The sequence below is a fragment of the Balaenoptera physalus genome (assembly GCF_965194825.1).
Source record: "Balaenoptera physalus genome assembly, chromosome: 16".
Classification (NCBI taxonomy): Eukaryota; Metazoa; Chordata; class Mammalia; order Artiodactyla; family Balaenopteridae; genus Balaenoptera; species Balaenoptera physalus.
Genome location: NC_138898.1, coordinates 69,086,683 through 69,106,142, shown reverse-complemented (window position 1 = coordinate 69,106,142; position 19,460 = coordinate 69,086,683). Strand labels below are relative to the sequence as shown.

Below are 19,460 nucleotides of genomic sequence, written 5' to 3'. Positions count from 1 at the left end.
ACCATGAGTTGAATTCTGGGGAAAACTGCATTTAAGAGCAGGGGAGAAGGATGAGGAACTATGAAGACCAGGAAACAGAAGCTAGAGGGAGAGGGAAGGTAGGTGAGAACCCTGTCATGCGTGGTGACAGAACTGCAAGAAGAGCTGGTCTCCACTAGAACTTCGTGGGGTGTCTATTATGCCCCCCGTTTTCCCCAGGAGGAGAGGAAAAGAGGCTCAGAGGGGTTCAGCAGCATGTCCAAGGCCACACAGTGAGTATGTGGTGGAGCTGGCATTGGGTTGTAGGGCTGTGACTCAGTCCTCCTTATACCACCACTGTTATCAGTTTCCTATGGCTGCTGTAACAAGTGACAACAGATCGGGTGGCTTAAAACAACAGGAAAGTGTTCTCTCCCAGTTCTGGAGGCTGGAAGTCCAAAATCAAGGTGTCGGCAGGGTCGGGTTCCTTCTGGAGGCCTTGAGGGAGATTTGGTTCCATGATCTTTTTGAGGGACACAATTCAATGCATACCAACCACCCTACCTCCAAATACTGGGGTGGGAAAGAGAGGTAAGGGCGAACATAGAAGGTGCAGCCCTGCCCCGGAGAAATGATAGTACATGAAAGGTAAAATAGCCTCATAAAAGAGTTTGTTACAAGAGGTGCAGAGAAGTGAATAATTACAACATGAGTGGAAGAGGGAGTCAGAAGGAGAGACAGCTTCCATCAGAAGAGGAAGGAGGTGCAGCCAGAGAGATCTTTTAAAAATGCACGTCGAATTAGGTGATTCTGTCTAAAGCCTTCTGTGGCTCCCTATTCCTCAGGATAAGTCGAAACTCCTTACCTGGCTGCAAGGCATGAGCTGCCCTGCTTTCTCCCCCAGCCTCAGCTCTGCACCTTGCCCTACCCCAGCCCCTCCCCCTTTACTTGTCCATATAGGCCTTTTCCGCTGTTCAGTGGACCTGCTCCTTGGACCTCTAACTCCTTGGCCCTCTAACTCCTGTTCCTACTTCTGCAGGGGAGTCTTAGGAAAGTCGGTTGCCACAGCACCCTGTTATTCTTCATAGCACACACCACAGTGCTAATTAAATCATCTCATTATTAATTAGTTCTGCATAATAATTCATTAAATAATGTTGACTATCAGGAACTGCATTACAGCGACCTTGACCGTCTTGCTTACTGCTGTGTCCTTTGTGTCTAGCATGACTGCCCAGTCAACAGATAATTATTGAGCACCTACTGTATGCTAGCCCTGTGCCTGACATGTGGTAGACACTCTATAAATATCTGCGGACTGGATGGATGGGTAAGGGGTGGTCTAATTAGGTGCCTAAGACACAGAGAAGCAGAGGGGGGCTTTCTGTGCAGAAGTGGGATGAGCAGACGAAAGAAGGGTCCAGGGCTGGACCCTGCTGACTCGAAAGCCCTCCCTTGGCTGGCAGAGCTTCTCCCAGCCACTTCCCTGCAAGTGCCCTGGCCCATCCTGGATGCTGCTGCTGCTGCTTCTAATAAAGGGGGATCTCCCTAACTGTCCACTGTTGGTCCTTCATTATGGACACTGGGTAGCTGGAGACAGGGCTTCATGTCTGCCATTCAGGCTTGGGTTGATAGTGTTGCATATTGTGGCGGCATCTCTGCTAGAACAGCTGTCTTTGCTACAAGATCTCACTGGGGGCCCAATTTAGAATAGAGTCTGTATCTCACTCTTTCAAGATGCTTGAGTGGATCTGAAGTAGGTTGATCTAATTTGGACAGCCATTGAGCGCTAGACATAAACTCTCAGACATCAAAAGATTGAGCCTCTCTCCCATCTTCCCTGGAAGGTTTAGCTTCATACACAGGGTATAAACAAACGTTTCTCTTGGCCAGCATTCACCCAGAGTCTGTTCTATACCTGGGGAGATGGACGGAGGTAACGTAAAATCACTACCCTTGACAGCCTCATGGGCAGAAAGATAGGAGAAAAGAGGGTCACTACCTCAGAAATGAAAACAGAGCCTTACCTCACACCATACACCAAAACCAAGTCCAGATGGTCCAAGGACTTTTTGAAAAGCCAAACTTTAAGTTTTAGAAGGAAAAAAAAGGAGAATATCTTTATGACCTAAGAATGGCAAAGCATTTCTGAAAAAGTCATAAAGCATGAACCATAGAGGAAAAAGATAAATGCATTCTACCACTTTAAAACTATAAACTTCTGCTCATCAGAAAACATGGTAAAAAAAAAATGTAAAAACAAGCCACAGACTGGGAAAACTATACACATGTATTAGTTTGCTAGGGCTGTTGTAACAAAGTGCCACAAACTGGCTTAAACAACAGCAATTTACTGTTGCACAGTTCTGGAGATCCCGATGTTGACAGGGCCACACTTCCTCTGAAGGTTCTAGGAAGGGTCTACTCCAGGCCTCTCTCCTGGCTTCTGGTAGTTCCTTGGCTTGTGGCAGCCTGACTCCAATCTTCACATGGCGTTCTCCTCGTGTGCATGTCAGTGTCCAAATTTCTCCCTCTAATTGGATTAAAGGCCCACCCTACTCCACTATGACCTCATCTTAACTAATTACATCTGCAACAACCCTATTTTCAAATAATGTCACATTCTTAGGCACTCAGGAATGGGACTTAAACATACGAATTTGGGGAAGGGCACAATTCAACCCATAACGTATAACTAGTGAGTAATTTCATAGCCATAATATTTAAAGGCCTTCTTATAAATCAGTAGATGCCCGATAGAAAAATGGGCCAAAAGGGACTTCCCTGGTGGCCCAGTGGTTAAGACACCACGCTTCCAATGCAGGGGGCCCGGGTTCGATCCCTGGTCAGGGAACTAGATTCCACGTGCTTGCCACAACTGAGAGTTCGCATGCCGCAACTAAGGAGCCCACCTGCCGCAACTGAGAGACCCGGTGCAACCAAATAACTAACTAACTAACTAACTAACTAAATAAATAAAAGAGAGACACCTAGTTTTCTTTAAAAAAAAAAAAAAAAAAGGCCAAAAGAAATGAACAGGGTTTTCATAGAAGAGAGAAAAATGAATAGCTGATGCTCAGTCCTTTTAGCAATCAGGGAAATACAAACTAAATCCATAGTAAGATATCCACTGGGCAGCAATAATTAGAAAGCCTGACAGTAACAGACAAACAGAATCCAGTGCGAAGTGTATGTTGTTGACCACAACATGGGCATATATCGAGGAGGGGCATTGAACTCACACAGAAAGTCAGTGTTTCCACGTAAAAGAGGAAATGTAATTAAATTGATATATGGCTAGATACTCAGTCAAAGAAATGCAACCACACTGATCCCACACCCATTTGTCAAAGTGTTAAGACCCAGTGCTGGTGATGTGGTGGTGATACTCCTGTCCTCTCCCTCTCCTGGTGGCTGTGAGGTTAGTTCAGCCCTTTTCACAAACAGTCTGGCAGTTCATTACTGAATGGCAGAAAAATATCTGGATATTTTTGATATGTTTTAATAAATTCTTTGACCCAGTGATCTCACCCCTGGGTTTTATTAGAGGGATGTAATCTAAAAGAAGAAAAGTGCCAAAGTGCCCTATTTTAGACCATTAAAAATAACCTAAGTACCTAGCAATAAGAAAATGGTTAAAATAAATTGCAGTATTTCAGCCTAATGGAATATTCTAAGTAGACATTACAAATGATACGTGTGATGTCTAGGTAATAACTTGGAAAATGTGTGTGTCTGTTTATTTAAGTTTTAAAATGGTCGGGGGTGGTATTTCGGAATTCACCTGTGCTGTCAATGCAGCTATGCAAATATTGTTTTGATTATTGACAAGGACTGGAAAAGAATCTGAAAGCGGGGCGGTGGAGAAAAGAAAGCATTTGATGAAATGTGTAACATGCCGGGATTGTGGTTGGATTTTGCTTTTTAAAAAAATCCATTCCTATTTTAATGTTGTTTGTGCAGTAGATTAAGAGACAAAAGGTTTCTCCTGACCCACGGGAACAAAGACGGTGGGCTCACAGCAGCTGTGTTTGGGCATCGTTAAAAGTACGTGCACACATCCGAAACCCTCTGCTAGGTGCGCAAGAGCCAGGGTGCCATTAGAAGCACTTCAGAGGAAGTATGTCAGGAGGAGAGCTGGGCTGTTGTTTTCCCCAGAACGTGCCTTTTGTCCCAAATGGTTTTCTTTGATTTCCTTTTTATTGATTAGAACTTAGCTGTGTTCAGAGGCTGCAGAGAGACAGGATTTGCCTCTGGGTGGAGAGGGGAGCAGCGTTGCACAAGCCAGCTGCTGGGGGGCTGGCACGGTGGCTTCTGGATTCATTTGAGTAATTTACGGACGGTCTATTTCAGTTCTCCCAAGCCCACCCCACGTGATTCAAACAAATGAAGCTCATCAGGCTCTTAAAAAGGAAATGAGGCCAACTTGTGACATTGTCTTGAAACGGGAAAAGGTAGAAGTGTCACCAGTCACCCAGGTCCTTTCTCCCACCTCAGCTTCAATTCTCTGGAGGTTGGGTAGGACAGGCGACAGACACTGTTCTGACGACCCCTCTCGGACCAGGATGTGGTGCAGGAAGCCTCCATGTTGGGGACGCATAGCTTGTTCTCGTGGCCCCTGGATTGAAGTTCTTCCACGTGCTCGGAATATAGTGGTGGAGAGACGGACACTGTCTTTGCCTTTATGGAGAACAGGAAAACATCCGACAAGGGCAAGTGCCATGAAAGAAATAAAACAAGGTGATGTGATAGAAAGTGATGGAGGCAGGGGGCTCTTGTCCACTGGGTGGTCATGGAAAGCCTAGAAGAGGTGACATTTGAGTTGAGATTCCCAGGCTAAGGGAACAGCAAGCCTTGGGGTAGGAACGGTCTTCTGTTTTCAAGGGATAGAGAGAAGGCAGAGGTGGCAGCTGGATGAGGTCTGAGACGTAAGCAGGGGTCAGATTATTTAGATCCTGGTAGACAAGTGGTTCTCAGCTGGGCGCTTTTACACTGAGGGGACCTTTGGCAATGTCTAGAGACATTATCTGTAAGGAGAATCCTCACTAATTTATTTTAGAAATCCAAATTATTAACCCTCTTTGGCTACTTTATTATTAGTAGCGAGTTACTTGGGACTTTATGTTAAGAAATCAAGAACCTTCAGGATCAGAGCAGCAAAAGGTGCCAGGGCTGCAGTGAGGGGTTCCTTCATTCTGTTCCATCGGTGTGGCGTGTGCCTCCCTGCAATATTTGCTGGACAAAATCCTACTTATCTTTCTTTTTTCTAGCTTTATTGAGATATAATTGATATAGAACATTGTGTAAGTTTAAGGGGTACAATGTGGTGACATATATAGATGTATACATTTTGAAGTGACTACCGTGATCACCTTAGTTAACACATCCTATCTATCTGTTAGGGATTAACTCAAATGCATCCTGAGTGAAGCCTTCCCTAATCATGCCCCTCCCAAGACTGGGTTGTGCTTCAGTCTTGCACTAGGTCTGGTTCATATGGCTCATTAACAGTTAGGACCTATGACATTTTTTTAATTGAGGTGAAATTCTCATAACATCAATTTAACCATTTGAAAGTGTACAATTCAGTGGCATTTAGTACATTCTCAACGTTGTGTGACCATCACCTCTTTCTACTTCCAGGACATTACTATCACTCCAAAGGAGACTCTGTACCCACTAAGCAGTCACTCCCCATTTCCCCCTCCTCCCAGATCCTGGCAGCCACTAATCTGCTTTTTGTCTCTATGGATTTACCGATTCTGGATATCTCATGAATGGAATTACACAAGATGTGGTTTTGTGTCTGGCTTCTTTCACCTAGCATCATGTTTTTAAGGTTCATCTACACAACATTGTTGCATGTATCAGTACTTCATTCCTTTTTATGACTGAATAATATTCCTTTGTATGGATAGACCACATTTTGTTCATCCATTCATCCACTGATGGACATTTGGGCTGTTTCCACCTTTTGGCTACTGTGAATAGTGCAGCTGTGAAATTCATGTGCACGTATTTCTGTTCTCTTGAGTATATACCTAGGAGTGAAATTGCTGGATCATGTGGTATCTGTATGTTTAACCTTTCATGGAATGGCCAAACTGTTTAGAGTTTACAGCAGAGCAGCTGTACCATTTTACATGCCCACCAGCAATGTACAGGATTCCAGTTTCTCCACATCTGTGCCAACACTTGTTATTTTCTGTTTGTTTTTTTAATAACCATCCTAGTGAGCCTGAGGCCCCTGGAATTTTTATTTTTTTATACCTTCCCTAGTCTTCCCCAACAGACTGACTTGTTGATGGCTGGGATTATGCTTTAATTGGCAGCAACATGGTGTGAGAGTTAATGCAGGGGCTGAGCTTGCATCCTGTCCTTCTTTATGATTTCTTGAGTCACTTGGCTTCTCTGAGCTGGAATCGCTCCATCTGTAAAATGGAAATTTCTAGGGCTATTGAGGGGAAGAAATGAGATTGAGGCTTAACTTGCCAGGGTCAGTGCCTGGCCTAGGGTGATTTCTCCATAAAGGTTTGCTGTAATTACCATGTTCATGACTTTCCAGGCCCAGGCCCCAGTAACTGTTGAATAAATGTTTGTTAAATGAATCAGCCCTTCGATATTGCTCAATTAGCCTTCTTTTCCATTTCTACCAACTGTTCCCCAAATTCCAGACAGCTGTCTTGCAAACTGATCACTCCCAAGACAGAAAGAGTGGCTCGATCAATGGAACGGCTTCCCTGGAAAAATAGAACGTGAAAACCTTGATATGCTTGTGTTGGGGGTGGAGCACGGGGAGAGAACAGGAAGCTTGTATCCTACTAAGGGAAGGAAGACTAAAAGAAGCCTTTAGATGACAAACAACCTTCTTAGAAAGGTGATGACACCAGGAAGCTGCCTCCTTGAGGGTTCAGTCAATGGCCTCAGGGGAGGGAAAGAGCAGCTCTCTAGCGCTGTCCACTCCAGAAAGCACTCTCCACTTAGAGAGGGCTTGAGGGCCTCTTAGGCGCTGAGGGCTCAGGAGCTGGCCTCAGGCCCCTCTCTCTCCATCCATCTCTTGAACTGGCAACCGGGGGTGGGTCAGCCGCTGGGCAGCTTTCTCTGGCTCCGGGGAGCCTTCCAGAATCCACCTCTTCTCACCGTCAGCCACCCTGGCCTTCCCTCTGTTCTTGAACACACCGGCTTGGTTTCTCCCTCTTTTCACTTGCTGTTCTCTCTGCCTGACGTGTCCCCCGCCTCCAAGCTCACCTCACAGAGAGGCCTCGCCCTCCGACCACCCTGGCTCACGTGGCCGTCCCCACGTGTGCCCCATCGGTCACCACTCTCTTGCCTAACTTTTCTTGATTTCTTTTTTAATATTTATTTTGTGTTTTTAAATGAAATATTTCTAACATAAAACAATAAAACAAGCACCCACGTACCCATCTCCCAGACTTGACAAGGGCTAATGTTCTGCTCTACTTGCTTACTTTAGATCTTTCCTTTTAATCTACTTTATCGAAGTATAATTTACATACAATAAATACATACATTTTAAATATATAGTTTATTGATTTGGGGGCAAATGCACCTGTGTAACCACTACCACAATCAAGATACAGAACATTTCCATAGCCCCAGAAAGGCCCCTCACCTCCCGTACCCTGCAGGAGGTTTCTTCCTGGTACTCAACATTATCTGAAATCACCTCATTCATGACTTTTTTTTTTTTTTTAAGTATTTGTTTATTTATTTATTTATGGTTGTGTTGGGTCTTCGTTTCTGTGCGAGGGCTTTCTCCAGTTGCGGCAAGCGGGGGCCACTCTTCATCGCGGTGCGCGGGCCTCTCACTATGGCAGCCTCTCTTCTTGCGCAGCACAGGCTCCAGACGCGCAGGCTCAGTACTTGTGGCTCACGGGCTTAGTTGCTCCGCGGCACGTGGGATCTTCCCAGACCAGGGCTCGAACCCGTGTCTCCTGCATTGGCAGGCAGATTCTCAACCACTGCGCCACCAGGGAAGCCCATTCATGACTTTTTTAGTCTGTTTCCTGTCTGTCTTCACTGCCAGAGTGTATGTTCTACAAAGGCAGGGACCGTATCCCATTCCCAGTCCAGGCACGTAGTAGGCCCACAAGCAATCTGTGGAAGCCATGATATTGTCTTCATTCTCCTTGTGTGTGCACATCCCAACACACATGTCTGAGGATATCTGTGGGGTAAGTTGCTGGGAATGGAACTATTGGGTTAAAGAATATTTACTCTTTTCTTGTTATCACAAAAGAGACATCTACCCCCCTTTCTCTTGTCTGTCCAGGGTTTCTCAACCTCAGCACTGTTGCCATTTGGGGCTGGATCATTCTCTGTTTGGGGTCCGGGACTTACACTAGATTTGGGTATCCTACGAAGGGAAGGGTGCCAGGAGCATCCCTGACCCCAGTTGCGACAACCCAGAATGTCTCCAGACATTGGCAAATGTCCCCTGGGGGCAAAATTGTCCCCAGTTGAGAACCACTGGTCTGTGTACGTAGGCTAATTTCTTGCCATCCTAAATTGTTCCTCAGTTGAGCTCATCCCTAAACAAACTACCCTCGACGACTAGATTGGTTGAATCCATTTTTTGCCCTGTTTATGCAGCGCAGCTGACTGAACTGCAAGTCCTGATCCCTGTCTTTACAGCTACATCATCATAGGAGATGCTGGTTTGTTTTAGAAGCAGGGAAGGCATCACTCTGACTTATAAACCTGGGAGGAACAAAAAGTCCACAGGACATGAATGGCTTCTCCATGGCCTGGGCACCAGCATAATTCACAGCATTCCTTGCCTGAGGACAAATATGTCTTCAGGGTCATGCTCTGAAGATGCGGCATCTTCCAGGCCTTAAAGAACAAGAATGAAACCCCTAGCAAATGCGTAAAGGGCTCTGAACTTCTTTGATTACTCAGGACACTTGAGTTGGCCGTTTCTTTCTTGAAAAATCTGCAAGCTTATGTGCCCAGAGCTGGGCAGCAGGAACCTAAAGGGTGAAGGAGGACAGGTGGGGACCCAGTGATGTGAAGAGGCAGGTCCCATCTAGAGGGCACTGCATTGTGGCCAGATGTTGCCAGGTGGGAATGTGGGCCCAGCCTTGCCAGACCTTACTGTTTTTGAAGAAAGACAAGAAATCCAGACTTTTTTTAGTGTGAAAAATCTTGATTCTTAAATTTTATAATTATTAGCAAGGGATTATCTGTTTAAACGTGATGTGAACCAAACAAAACGCATCTACAGGCTGCCAGTCTGCAACCTCTGAGTTAATTTACAAGGTTGTTTCTTGTTTGGGGACTAAGTCACTCGGTTCAGAAATCTTTTGGTTTGACTCTTCATCTAGTCAACAAATCTTTATTGAGTATCTACGAAGCATTGTTCTAGAGCTGCCACTTGGCATTAATTTGCTCAAATGACTGACACCAAAAGGGATAGAGATTATGGGTGTGTGAGTGGGTTGGTGGATGAAGAATGGATGGATGGATGGATGGATGGATGGATAGATAGATAGGCAGATAGATCAATCTGATCTTTTAGAGATACATGCTAAAATATTACAGATGAAATAATGTGATGTTCAGGAATTACTTCAGAATAGTACAGGGAGTTGAACGAGGGGATAGGTGAATCAAGATTGGCCATGTGATGATAATTGTTGAAGCTGAGTGATGGTGGCTATGAGCAGGTTCCTTATACTCTTCTGCCTTCTTTTGAATATGATTGGAAATTTCCCATACTAAAAATATTTGTTTTAATGTCCTTATCTGTTAGAAATGCACTCTGAAAGAGATATAGATAAAATGACATCATGTCTGGGACTTGGTTTAAAATATTGAGCTAAAATTTTTCACAAGTCAGGGTATAGATGTGCTGTGATCTGAATGTTTGTGCTCCCCTCCCCACCACCTGCAAATTTGCATGTTGGAATCCTGACACCCAGTATGATGGTGTTAGAAGGTGGAGCCTTTGAGAGGGTGATTAGGTCATGAAGGTGGAGCCCCCTTGAATGGGATTAGTGCCCTTACTAAAACGCCAGAGAGCTTCCCAGCCCTCTGCTGAGGATACAGGGAGAAGTCCGCAACCCTGAAGAGGGCCCTCACCCGACCATGTAGGCACCCTGATGTCCCAGCCTCCAGAACTGTGAAAAATAAATTTCTGTTGTTTATAAGCTACCCTGTCTGTGGTATTTTGTTATTATAGCAGCCTGTATGGACTAAGACAAGATGAAACATCCTTCAGCAAAATGTTGATAATTGGTACAGTTGGGTGATGGGTATATGGAGATTCATTGAACTGGCGTGTTTAATTTGTGTATGGTTGAAATTTTCTACAGTTAAAAAAGTGTTTAAAGGGATAGAGAGGTGGAGGCCTCTTGTTTCTAGGTACTTTTGTAAGTATGGAGTCATGCACTGGGTGCGTATGTGAATTTCCCATGAGTGTGGTGGTGTTGACAGCAGAGGAATGGGTACTCTTTAACAAGGGATGTCACAGTCTGAGCTTGCCTTGGTGAGGCGAGAAGCATGGGCTCTGTGGTGGACTCAGCCTGCAGGTTGAGAACAGATTTCTCACCTGGATGGTTTCCCTGCAGGGTAGTCTTCCTCCGTGTTACCCTGCAGGGAGGCAGAACAGCACGATGGTCAGAGAATCTGGAATCAGCCTCCCTGGCTCCAAGTGCCAGCACTACCACTTTCTAGTTGTGTGTGGCCTTGGACATGTTTCTGAGCCTCAGTTTCCTCTCCTATTAAATGTAATACTCATATCTCACAGACTCGTTATGAAGACTGAACTAATAATTACATGTTAAGTACTTAGCACAGAGCTCGACATGTAGCATTTATTTATTATCATTATTGATGCTTTTGTTCTTACTATATTGTGGCTGCTCTGAAACATTCTAAGAGCAGAACAAACTTTCTGAAATAGATGGAAGAAAATAAGTGGGGACAGAGGCTAAAAGAAGTCAAAGAAAGAGGCACTTACTGTCAGCTGATCCACCCACAGAAGTCCATTTGTGAGCTGCTAGAATCAGTTTCCTGCATGATAGGTACAAAAAGAATACCAAAAAAATGCACCTTCCTGACCATATCCTTCCTCCGCAGAATGAGGTAGAACTGGGGGAGCTGCTTCTGTCACTGAATTATCTCCCGAGTGCTGGGAGACTGAACGTTGATGTCATTCGAGCCAAGCAACTTCTTCAGACAGATGTGAGCCAAGGTTCAGGTACTGTGTGGCCTCTCCTTCCCCCATTTCTTTAACAAGCCATCTATGTTTGTTTGACACAAGGGACCTGATTTTCTTTTTCTGCATCCTGGATACTATTAATTAATACGACCCTTTGAGGGTAAAGTAGCATCCAGATCTAGGATGTTAGTTCAAGAGGAAAAATAAACGATCGGTTGTTTCTTAGGATGAGGCAGGTAAGTGATACCATTCCAGTTACTCCATTTGAAGCAGGGGTTTGACCGAGACCAGGTGTGATAACTACTGAAATCTAGATCCTCTTTGTATACATATGCAGCCCCAAGGAAGTTACTTGCCTTTCCAGATGCTGTGCATGTAATGGAGACACCATGCTCCAGGTGGCGGTAGCGTGCACTGACCATGCATTCTAATCTGTGAGAGCAGTGGACACGCCCTGAGGTTCTTTTCCCATCTCTTTTCAAGAGTAGCATAAGTCTTTATAAATCCCAGCTCTGAAAAGACCGTTGTATTTAAAGTGCCTACAACACACCAATTCAAACGTGACTTTTAATGAAATAGAACAGATTACATTCCATTTGTATGTAGCTTTCCCATAACAGCAAAGGATATTATCATGAAAGCAGCCATGGTTGCTCAGTAGTGGAAATACAGTCTTCTCTAAGTGCAACAGCTAAAAGAACTTACTTTTGCTATAAAGTGACAGCTGAATTTAGAAGACAACTTGTATTCTCAAAAACCACATTATAAAAACAGGTTTTGAAGGGGCCAGTAGAGGGAATGGTATTAAGGCTGGAGAGTTTCAGAATCACCACAATGGGAGAGTCAGTATGATAAAATGATGAAGGGCTCCGGAGTCAAACTGCCTGGAACCAAAGCCTAGTTCTACTGCTTATAAATAATGTGGCCTTGGGGAAGTTACTTAACCTCTATAAGCCTCAATTTCTCCATCTGAAAAATTGAGATAATAACAGTATTCATCTCACTGGGTTGTTTAAACAAATACAAAATTAGATAATATACATGAATCTCTTTGTAAACCATAAAGTGATCTGAGAATGATAGTTATAATTCTGTTTTTCCCTGTATGGGCTATGGGCTCACTGACATGATAATGGGTCTCTAAGGGCAGAAAACTAGGACAGACTCTAGGTCTAGCTCTTCTTCCACTAGCCTGATCTTAAGCAAATCATTTCCTGTCTTGAGTCCTCAGTTTCTTCATCTGTAAAATGAACACAATGCCTGACACACGGGAGGAGCTCAATAAATTTTGTATGGCTAGAGTAAGAGAGAAAGGGGTGAGCAGATAAGCAGCTGGATGGGAAAAAGGAAGAATATATAATAGATGGATAGATGGGAAAATGGATGAATGAAAGGAGGAGTGGAAACCTGGAATGGATGGACTGATGAGAAATGAAAGGATGGGTCAGTGGTTGGGCTGTCAAATGGATGGGAAGTTGGATGGATAGGTGGATGGGTGGATGGATGGATGGATGGATGGATGGATGGATGGATGGATGGATGGATGGATTGGGTTTCCTGATCTCCAACACTATGATTCTGCATCCAATTCTCAGATCCCTTTGTGAAAATCCAGCTGGTACATGGACTCAAGCTTGTGAAAACAAAGAAGACATCCTTCTTAAGAGGCACAATTGATCCTTTCTACAATGAATCCTTCAGCTTCAAAGTTCCTCAAGAAGAACTGGAAAATGCTAGCCTAGTGTTTACAGGTAGGTAGTGTTCCAGACATTGATGAACTGCAGGTGAGGCATATTCAGTGTATTGTCCTAGGGATAGAAGGTGATAGAGAGAGGGTGATGTTTAAGAACTTCACATCTGGTATTCAGCTACCTGGGTTTGAACTCACCATTTGTGGACTTGGAAAAGACTCATAGAACCACGAAGTATAATTATTACAAATGTAAATTTTGGAGCCAGATTTCCTGGCACTTCCACATAATTACTAAAGTCTTGGGCAAGTTACTTAGCCCAGGGGTTTCCAACCCCCGGTTTGCGGACCAGTACTGGTCTGCGGCCTGTTAGGAACCAGGCTGCACAGCTGGAGGTGAGCGGCGGGGGAGCGAGCGAAGCTTCATCTGCTGCTCCCCACTGCTCGCATTACTGCCTGAACCATCCCCCCCATCGCTCGTATTATCGCCTGAACAACCGTTCCACCCCCAACCTCCATCCGTGGAAAAACTGTCTTCCACGAAACCGGTCCCTGGTGCCAAAAAGGTTGGGGACCGCTGTCTTAGCCTCTCTGAGCCTCAGTTTCTTCCATCTATAAAACATGGGCAATAATAGTACTTGGCTTCATAGGTTTGTCATAAAGATTAAGTAAATTGTGTCTTTGAGGTAATAGTAAGTGCTGTGTGAGCTTTGACAGTATGATGATTCAAGTGGCTTATGGTCTAATAGGGAAACATGAGAAAATAGGATCACCTAACTCCGAGAGGAGGATTTTGAAAGGCTTCCCAGAGGACATGGTATTTAAGTAGGGGCTTCAGGTGCCACACTCTGGCTGAATCTATTGTTTCCAGCGTGTAATTTAATCTACTGTTTCCAGAGTGTATTAGTTATCACCCCAAACTTTAGTGGCTTAAAAAATCAACATTTATTATCTCATAGTTCCTGTGGGTCAAGAATCCAGTCATAGATTTGCTGGGTGCTTCTGGCTGAGGTTCTCTGGCAAGGCTGCAATTAAGGTATTGGCGGGGGCTGCAGTCTCATCTGAAGGCTCAACTGGAGGTAGGGTGGGGATCTGTTTTCATGCTCTCTCACATAGTTGTTGTCAGGATTCAGTTCCTTGCAAAATGTTGGCTTGAGACCTCAGTTCCTTCCTGGGTGTTGGCCAGTGACCTTGCCCACATGGGCTGCTTCATAGGGCAGTGCACAGCATGGCAGATGGCTTCCATTAGAGTGGGCAAGTGAGGGAGTAAGAGAGGGTAAGCAAGACGGAAGCTCGAGTCTTTTTGTAACCCAGTCTTGGAAGTGACGTCCTGTCACTTTTGCCATATTCCACTCATTAGAAGCAACTCGCTAGGTCCAGCTCACATTCGAGGGGAGGGGAGGATACAAGGGTGTGAACAACTCGCTAGGTCCAGCTCACATTCGAGGGGAGGGGAGGATACAAGGGTGTGAACAACTCGCTAGGTCCAGCTCACATTCGAGGGGAGGGGAGGACACAAGGGTGTGGATACTGGAAGGCAGGGATCATTGGAGCCATGTTAGAAGCTGCCCCCACCCCCCCGCACAAGGTAGTCAGTAGAAGTGATGGTTATTATTTCCTGTGTCCTTTTCGCAGACCTCACCTATATTATTGCTAATATTCATCAGAGTCCACCCTGTCAAGTCAACATCATCCTCATCTGCTTACAGGGCAGGGGACTGAGGCCTAACACATAAGCAGTCCACCCAGGGTCTCAAGCTGGTAAGAGTCAGGATTCAAGCTCTGGTCTTGCTAGCTCCTAAGATCAAGGGATCTGCATTTCTTCAAGCACCCAAGTAGTGCTGGCATTAGGGATCTGACATCATACTTTGAGGAGTCCTGCTCCAGAGTAATTGGAAACCTTCATCTGTTCAGATCCAGTCTAGAATCCTTGGTGCAGGTCTCCCAAGAAAGCAGGGCATGGCTGAAAAATCCTTGCATGCAATCCTTCCACTGCACAAACTTACTGCTTCTCATCCCCGAGATTTCTAATGTTCTGTGCTCCAAGACCCCTCCGAGGCAGGCTGGTTCTGGGCTTTCTCAAGACCTGTCACCCAGCGCGTCTGCATCTAATAAGGGCCACCTGCCCTAGCAGATGTAATGATTTCTGATAGAGCCTGTGATGGCTTCTGTCCAGATTGAGTTACCAACAGACAAGGACCCCACTCCCTGGAAGGTTTCAGGTCAAGACAAGACAGTGATTCCACTGACTCCTTAAAAGTAGCCAGCAGGCAGTGGGAACCATATTGAACCAAGACTGGATCCAAGTATGGAATATCGATTCCTACATCCCTCCTGAGAATAAAGGACTTAACGTTGCACCTTTAGATCAGGAAGGGATTCGGGCAGGGGGCGGGTTGCATTGAGAGAGCCCGTGTGGAAAGTCCTGACACTTTTGTATTTTACTTAAAATTTTATGACAAGAGTAGCACATGCTTGTGAGTGATACAACCGAAGGATGTGTATGGACAGAGAATCAGAAGAACAGAGGGGTTCAATGCATAGCCCGGGTCCTGACTTTGTGGCCTTGGGCAAGACCTGCGTGCTTCGGTTTTCTCATCTGTAAAACAGGGATAAGCATACGAGGAGACCTCAAAGGACTTGATGTAGATTAAATGAGATCCATTCATAATCAATGCTGAGCACCGTGCCAGGCACAGAGCAAGCCCTCAGCTAACTGGTAACTATTATTAAAAGGAAATTTTACTCTCTTCCTCACCCTCCTTCCAGGCCCTTCTCCCTGAAGTCGCCACCTTTAATGTCCTGGTGTGTCTCACTCCACACTTTTCCCCTCGATCACACAAACATCATCCACATACGGAAGAGTCAGTTCTTTTAAAAAGTTATTCATTCATTCCAGAACTGTGTATTAAGCAATCCCTGCTCTTGTGGAGGTTTCTGGACCATTCTGTGAACGTCACTCTGAAACTTGCTTCTGTTTTATTAACAATGAATGTGTCCAGTCCCTCCAGGTCAATGCAAATATGAATGGATCTAACTCTTTGTTTTTAATAACTGTATTATATACCATCACATGGTATACTGTGATAAAAAGCCAAGGTTATTCATTCTGGGGGGAGGGGTAGGAGTGTGTGACAGAGCTTCAGAGCATGTGATAGGAACTCTGGAGTACCCTCCCCAGAAAAATACACAGAGGGACAGAAAATTTTGTACACAGTTCAGAGGTGTTTTGAACCCCTTGAATCCCATATGTGAGGCCAATACGGCAGAAGCCTCAAACCGGAGTGGCGCTCCCAGCCCCACCTCCCCACCGTACATCTCTCATTTGATATCCCCCCTCCGCCAACTTTAGGGGGCAGTTGTCAGCTGCGGCCATCAGCAAGGCCTGTGCTCTCCATTTGTGGAAGACCTGCTTCTCTCCTTTAAAGGTTGGCGTTTCAGGCCCCTAGCTCGGGTTTCTCTCCTCAGGTTAAAAGCCCATTGAAAATATTCTTTGTAGAGCAGGAAGGATTGCAGGCCTCTGTGCCCCCTTAAGCAAGGGATTCTCAAGACTGGCTGTACTTTAGAATCAGCTGGGAGCTTTAAACTGCTACCAGTGGCCAGATGCCACCCCAGAGACTCTGATTCAGCTGGGCTAAGCCGGGGTCCTGGGCTCTCTATAAATATCTGTATTTTTAAAGCACCCCAGATATTTCTAATGGTCAGTCAGCCTTCCAAGCCACAGCTTTGAGTGGAAATCCCAGCTGGGGTGGCATTTTACATAAAGGCCACTGGCTGGAATAATAAAGAAATGTGGATTAAGCTGGTATCTATCTAGGCAAAGCTGTGATTCTCCTGAATTCAAATGCATAAGGTTCTAACTTGCTTTATTTATCAACTAGGGGGAAAGAGCTGTCACCTCTAGGCTAAGGATCTGGAAGCCAGCCCATTAGCATGTTTCCAAACACTTCCTAACAAAAGGAAGGTTGATCTGCAATTGAAGCATTTGTGGAGAACCCTGGTAAAAGCCTGTGATTAGCTGGTGGGCTGGGCTTTCTGAGCAGTTCCTTTCCTGTGTGGGATGAGGGTTCTTCTGCAGTTTGCAATCAGGTGATTTCTGAAGCTGAAGTTTAAAAGAAAAGAGGGGGGGAAATTGCTTTTTGACTCCTGAGACAGCAGCCTGAGGTCCAGAGGCCTTCCAGGTAGTCAAGTGGAGTTGGCCACTGGGCTTACTGGGCTGTTATTGGAAGTAGGAGGAAAAAAGAAAAGAAAGAAAAAAGGAAACGTAGCTTGATAACAGCTGTTCGAAAAATTAAAAATAGAATTGCCATATGATCCAGCAATTCTACTTCTGGGCATATGCCCAAAAGAATTGAAAGCAGAACTCAGACATACTTGTACACTCGTGTTCAAAGCAGCCTTATTCACAACAGCTAAAAAGAGCGGGGGTGGGAGCAGGCAACCCAAGTGTGCACTGATGGATGCATAAATGGGTAAACAAAGTGTGGTGTGTCTACACAGTGGCATGTTATTCAGCCTTAAAAGGAAGGAAACTGACGCATGCTCCTACATGGATGAACCTGGAGGACATTATGCTAAGTAATAAGCCAGATATAAAAGGACAAATAGTGTGTCATTCCCTTTATATGAGGTACTTAGAGTAATCAAATTGATAGGGACAGAAAGTAGAATAGAGTTACCAGGGGCAGAGGGGAGGGGAGAATGGGGAGTTAGTATTTAAAGGGTACAGAGTTTTACTTTGGGAGGATGAAAAGATTCTGGAGATGGATGGTGGTGATGGCTGCACAGTGTGAATTGTCTTAATGCCACCGTATACCTTAAAATGGTTAAAATGGTAAATTTTATGTTATGTGTATTTTACCACAATTTAAAAAAAGGAGAGAGACAAGAAATGTAGCTTGAGCTCCGCAGAACCCCAGTGGTTCAGAGTAGTTCCTGGATGCTGGGGCCAGACCCTTGCAGGCTGTCCTCCCTGAGGGGTAAATGCAGTGGTGAGGGGCCAGACCCTTGAGCCAGATGCCCAGGGTTCACTCCGTGATCTTGGCACTTTCCTCGGCCTCTCTTTGCCTCAGCTTCCTCTTCTGTAAAATGGGGACAGTGGCCCTTACTTCAGTAGATGTTGTCAAGCCCAAAATGAGTTAATATATGTGAAGGCTTAGAATGGTGCTTGGCTCAGAGAAAGTGCTCCTTCAGTATTAGCTACTATTATTACTACTTGATAGACACCAGATTTATGCAGCCAGATGCCATCTTAAAGCTTCTGAAAGAAGACAGGTAATTATACATAAATAAATAATATGTTCTACCCACTTTGTCAATTTAGAGTCTGAGATTCTGTGGAAAGTCCAAAAAGGGAAGGACTTATTTTACAGACTTACCTGGGTGGGGTATTGTCTCATCTTCCTGTCCCTCTCCTTCTGAGTGTCAGAGGAAGACCCTCTGTCTGCTTGGAGGTGAAGTTTGGGGGAGATCGCTAGGTTAGAAGGAACTAAAGTTTATGTCATGCTCCTCTGGCCCTATGTCTCTGTTTCCCCTAAGTACCCTGGGCTTCCTGGCCTTCTGAAAAGCATTCAAAGCTCTTACTCATCTGGCGACCTTAGTCAAGAGGCACTTAGCTTAGAAAAGGTTCCCAATGCCTGGGGGCAGCAGGAGTGGGGACCCGCTGCCTACAGGCGGCCTGTGATGGCAGAGCTGGGGGCGGGCAGGGTCCAGCTGCCCAAGACAGGAGCTAACCAGGTGTCCGTCCCCACCAAATGAATTTTTTTTCAGCACCTACTATGTGCCTGGCACTGTGCTAGATGCTCCTTATTCAGTAGACAACCAGACGTTCATGACACGTGTTCTCATGGAGCTTTCTTCTGGAGGGAGACATCAATCAAATGCCACAGCAAAGCGATGTAATTGTGAGTTGGCCTAAGGGTTATGAAGCAGAGAAGCAGGGCCTATTGCGGAAGTGCCCGAGCCAGTCTGGGGAGTGAGAGGAGGTGACACGTGAGCTGGGAGCTGAAGGGTGTAGGGAGGGAGAGGAGATCAGGCAGGGCTGGAGGAGAAATCGAGGCCAACTTCACATTTCAACCTGGTGCTAACGGGCGCTAACCCATGCCCTGCTGCCCTCACGTCCTGTTAGAATTTCTCAAGGCAGCTGCTGCAGGAATTGGCCTGGGCATAGGCTTCGAAGGGGGCCTGTCAGTGATAACCAGTGCCGAGCGGCTGCAGGACGCCCGGGAAGGGAAGCCAGGCAATGAATGACACTCCTAGCTTTTTGCCAACTCTTAGTGTCTCTAGCTAGGACTAGAGAACATGGCACCTCAAACTTTCACATGCACAGGCATTCCCCAGGGATTTGTTAAAATGCAGATTCTGACTCCGTCTGGGGCGGGGCCTGGGATTCTGCATTTCTAACAGCAGCCGGGTGTTCCGATGCTTCAGGTCTGCAGACCATGCTTTGGGGAGCAGATATGGAGAGACCCAGAAAGTGCCTCAGGGTGAGTGACAGTCTTTCTGCCTGTGTTAGAAAGAATCAGACTCTCCAGCTGTGATCCTCACCTCTGCACGTCATTAGATTTCTTAATCCCATCTGTACATTAGTATTACGTGGGGACTTAAAAAGATCCTGACGCCCAGGCC

General features: G+C 45.5%; 1 protein-coding gene across 3 annotated transcripts in view; it reads left to right on the top strand.

Moving 5' to 3' along the window:
* SYT17 (synaptotagmin 17) overlaps positions 1 to 19,460 on the top strand; it is an 83,471-nt gene that overhangs the window by 35,756 nt on the left and 28,255 nt on the right. For all 3 annotated transcript variants that reach the window (XM_082432555.1, XM_082432556.1, XM_082432557.1), the window contains exons 6-7: positions 11,062 to 11,182; positions 12,739 to 12,894. In XM_082432555.1, coding sequence (XP_082288681.1) covers positions 11,062 to 11,182; positions 12,739 to 12,894 — 277 coding nt within the window. The remainder of the gene's footprint in view (positions 1 to 11,061; positions 11,183 to 12,738; positions 12,895 to 19,460) is intronic.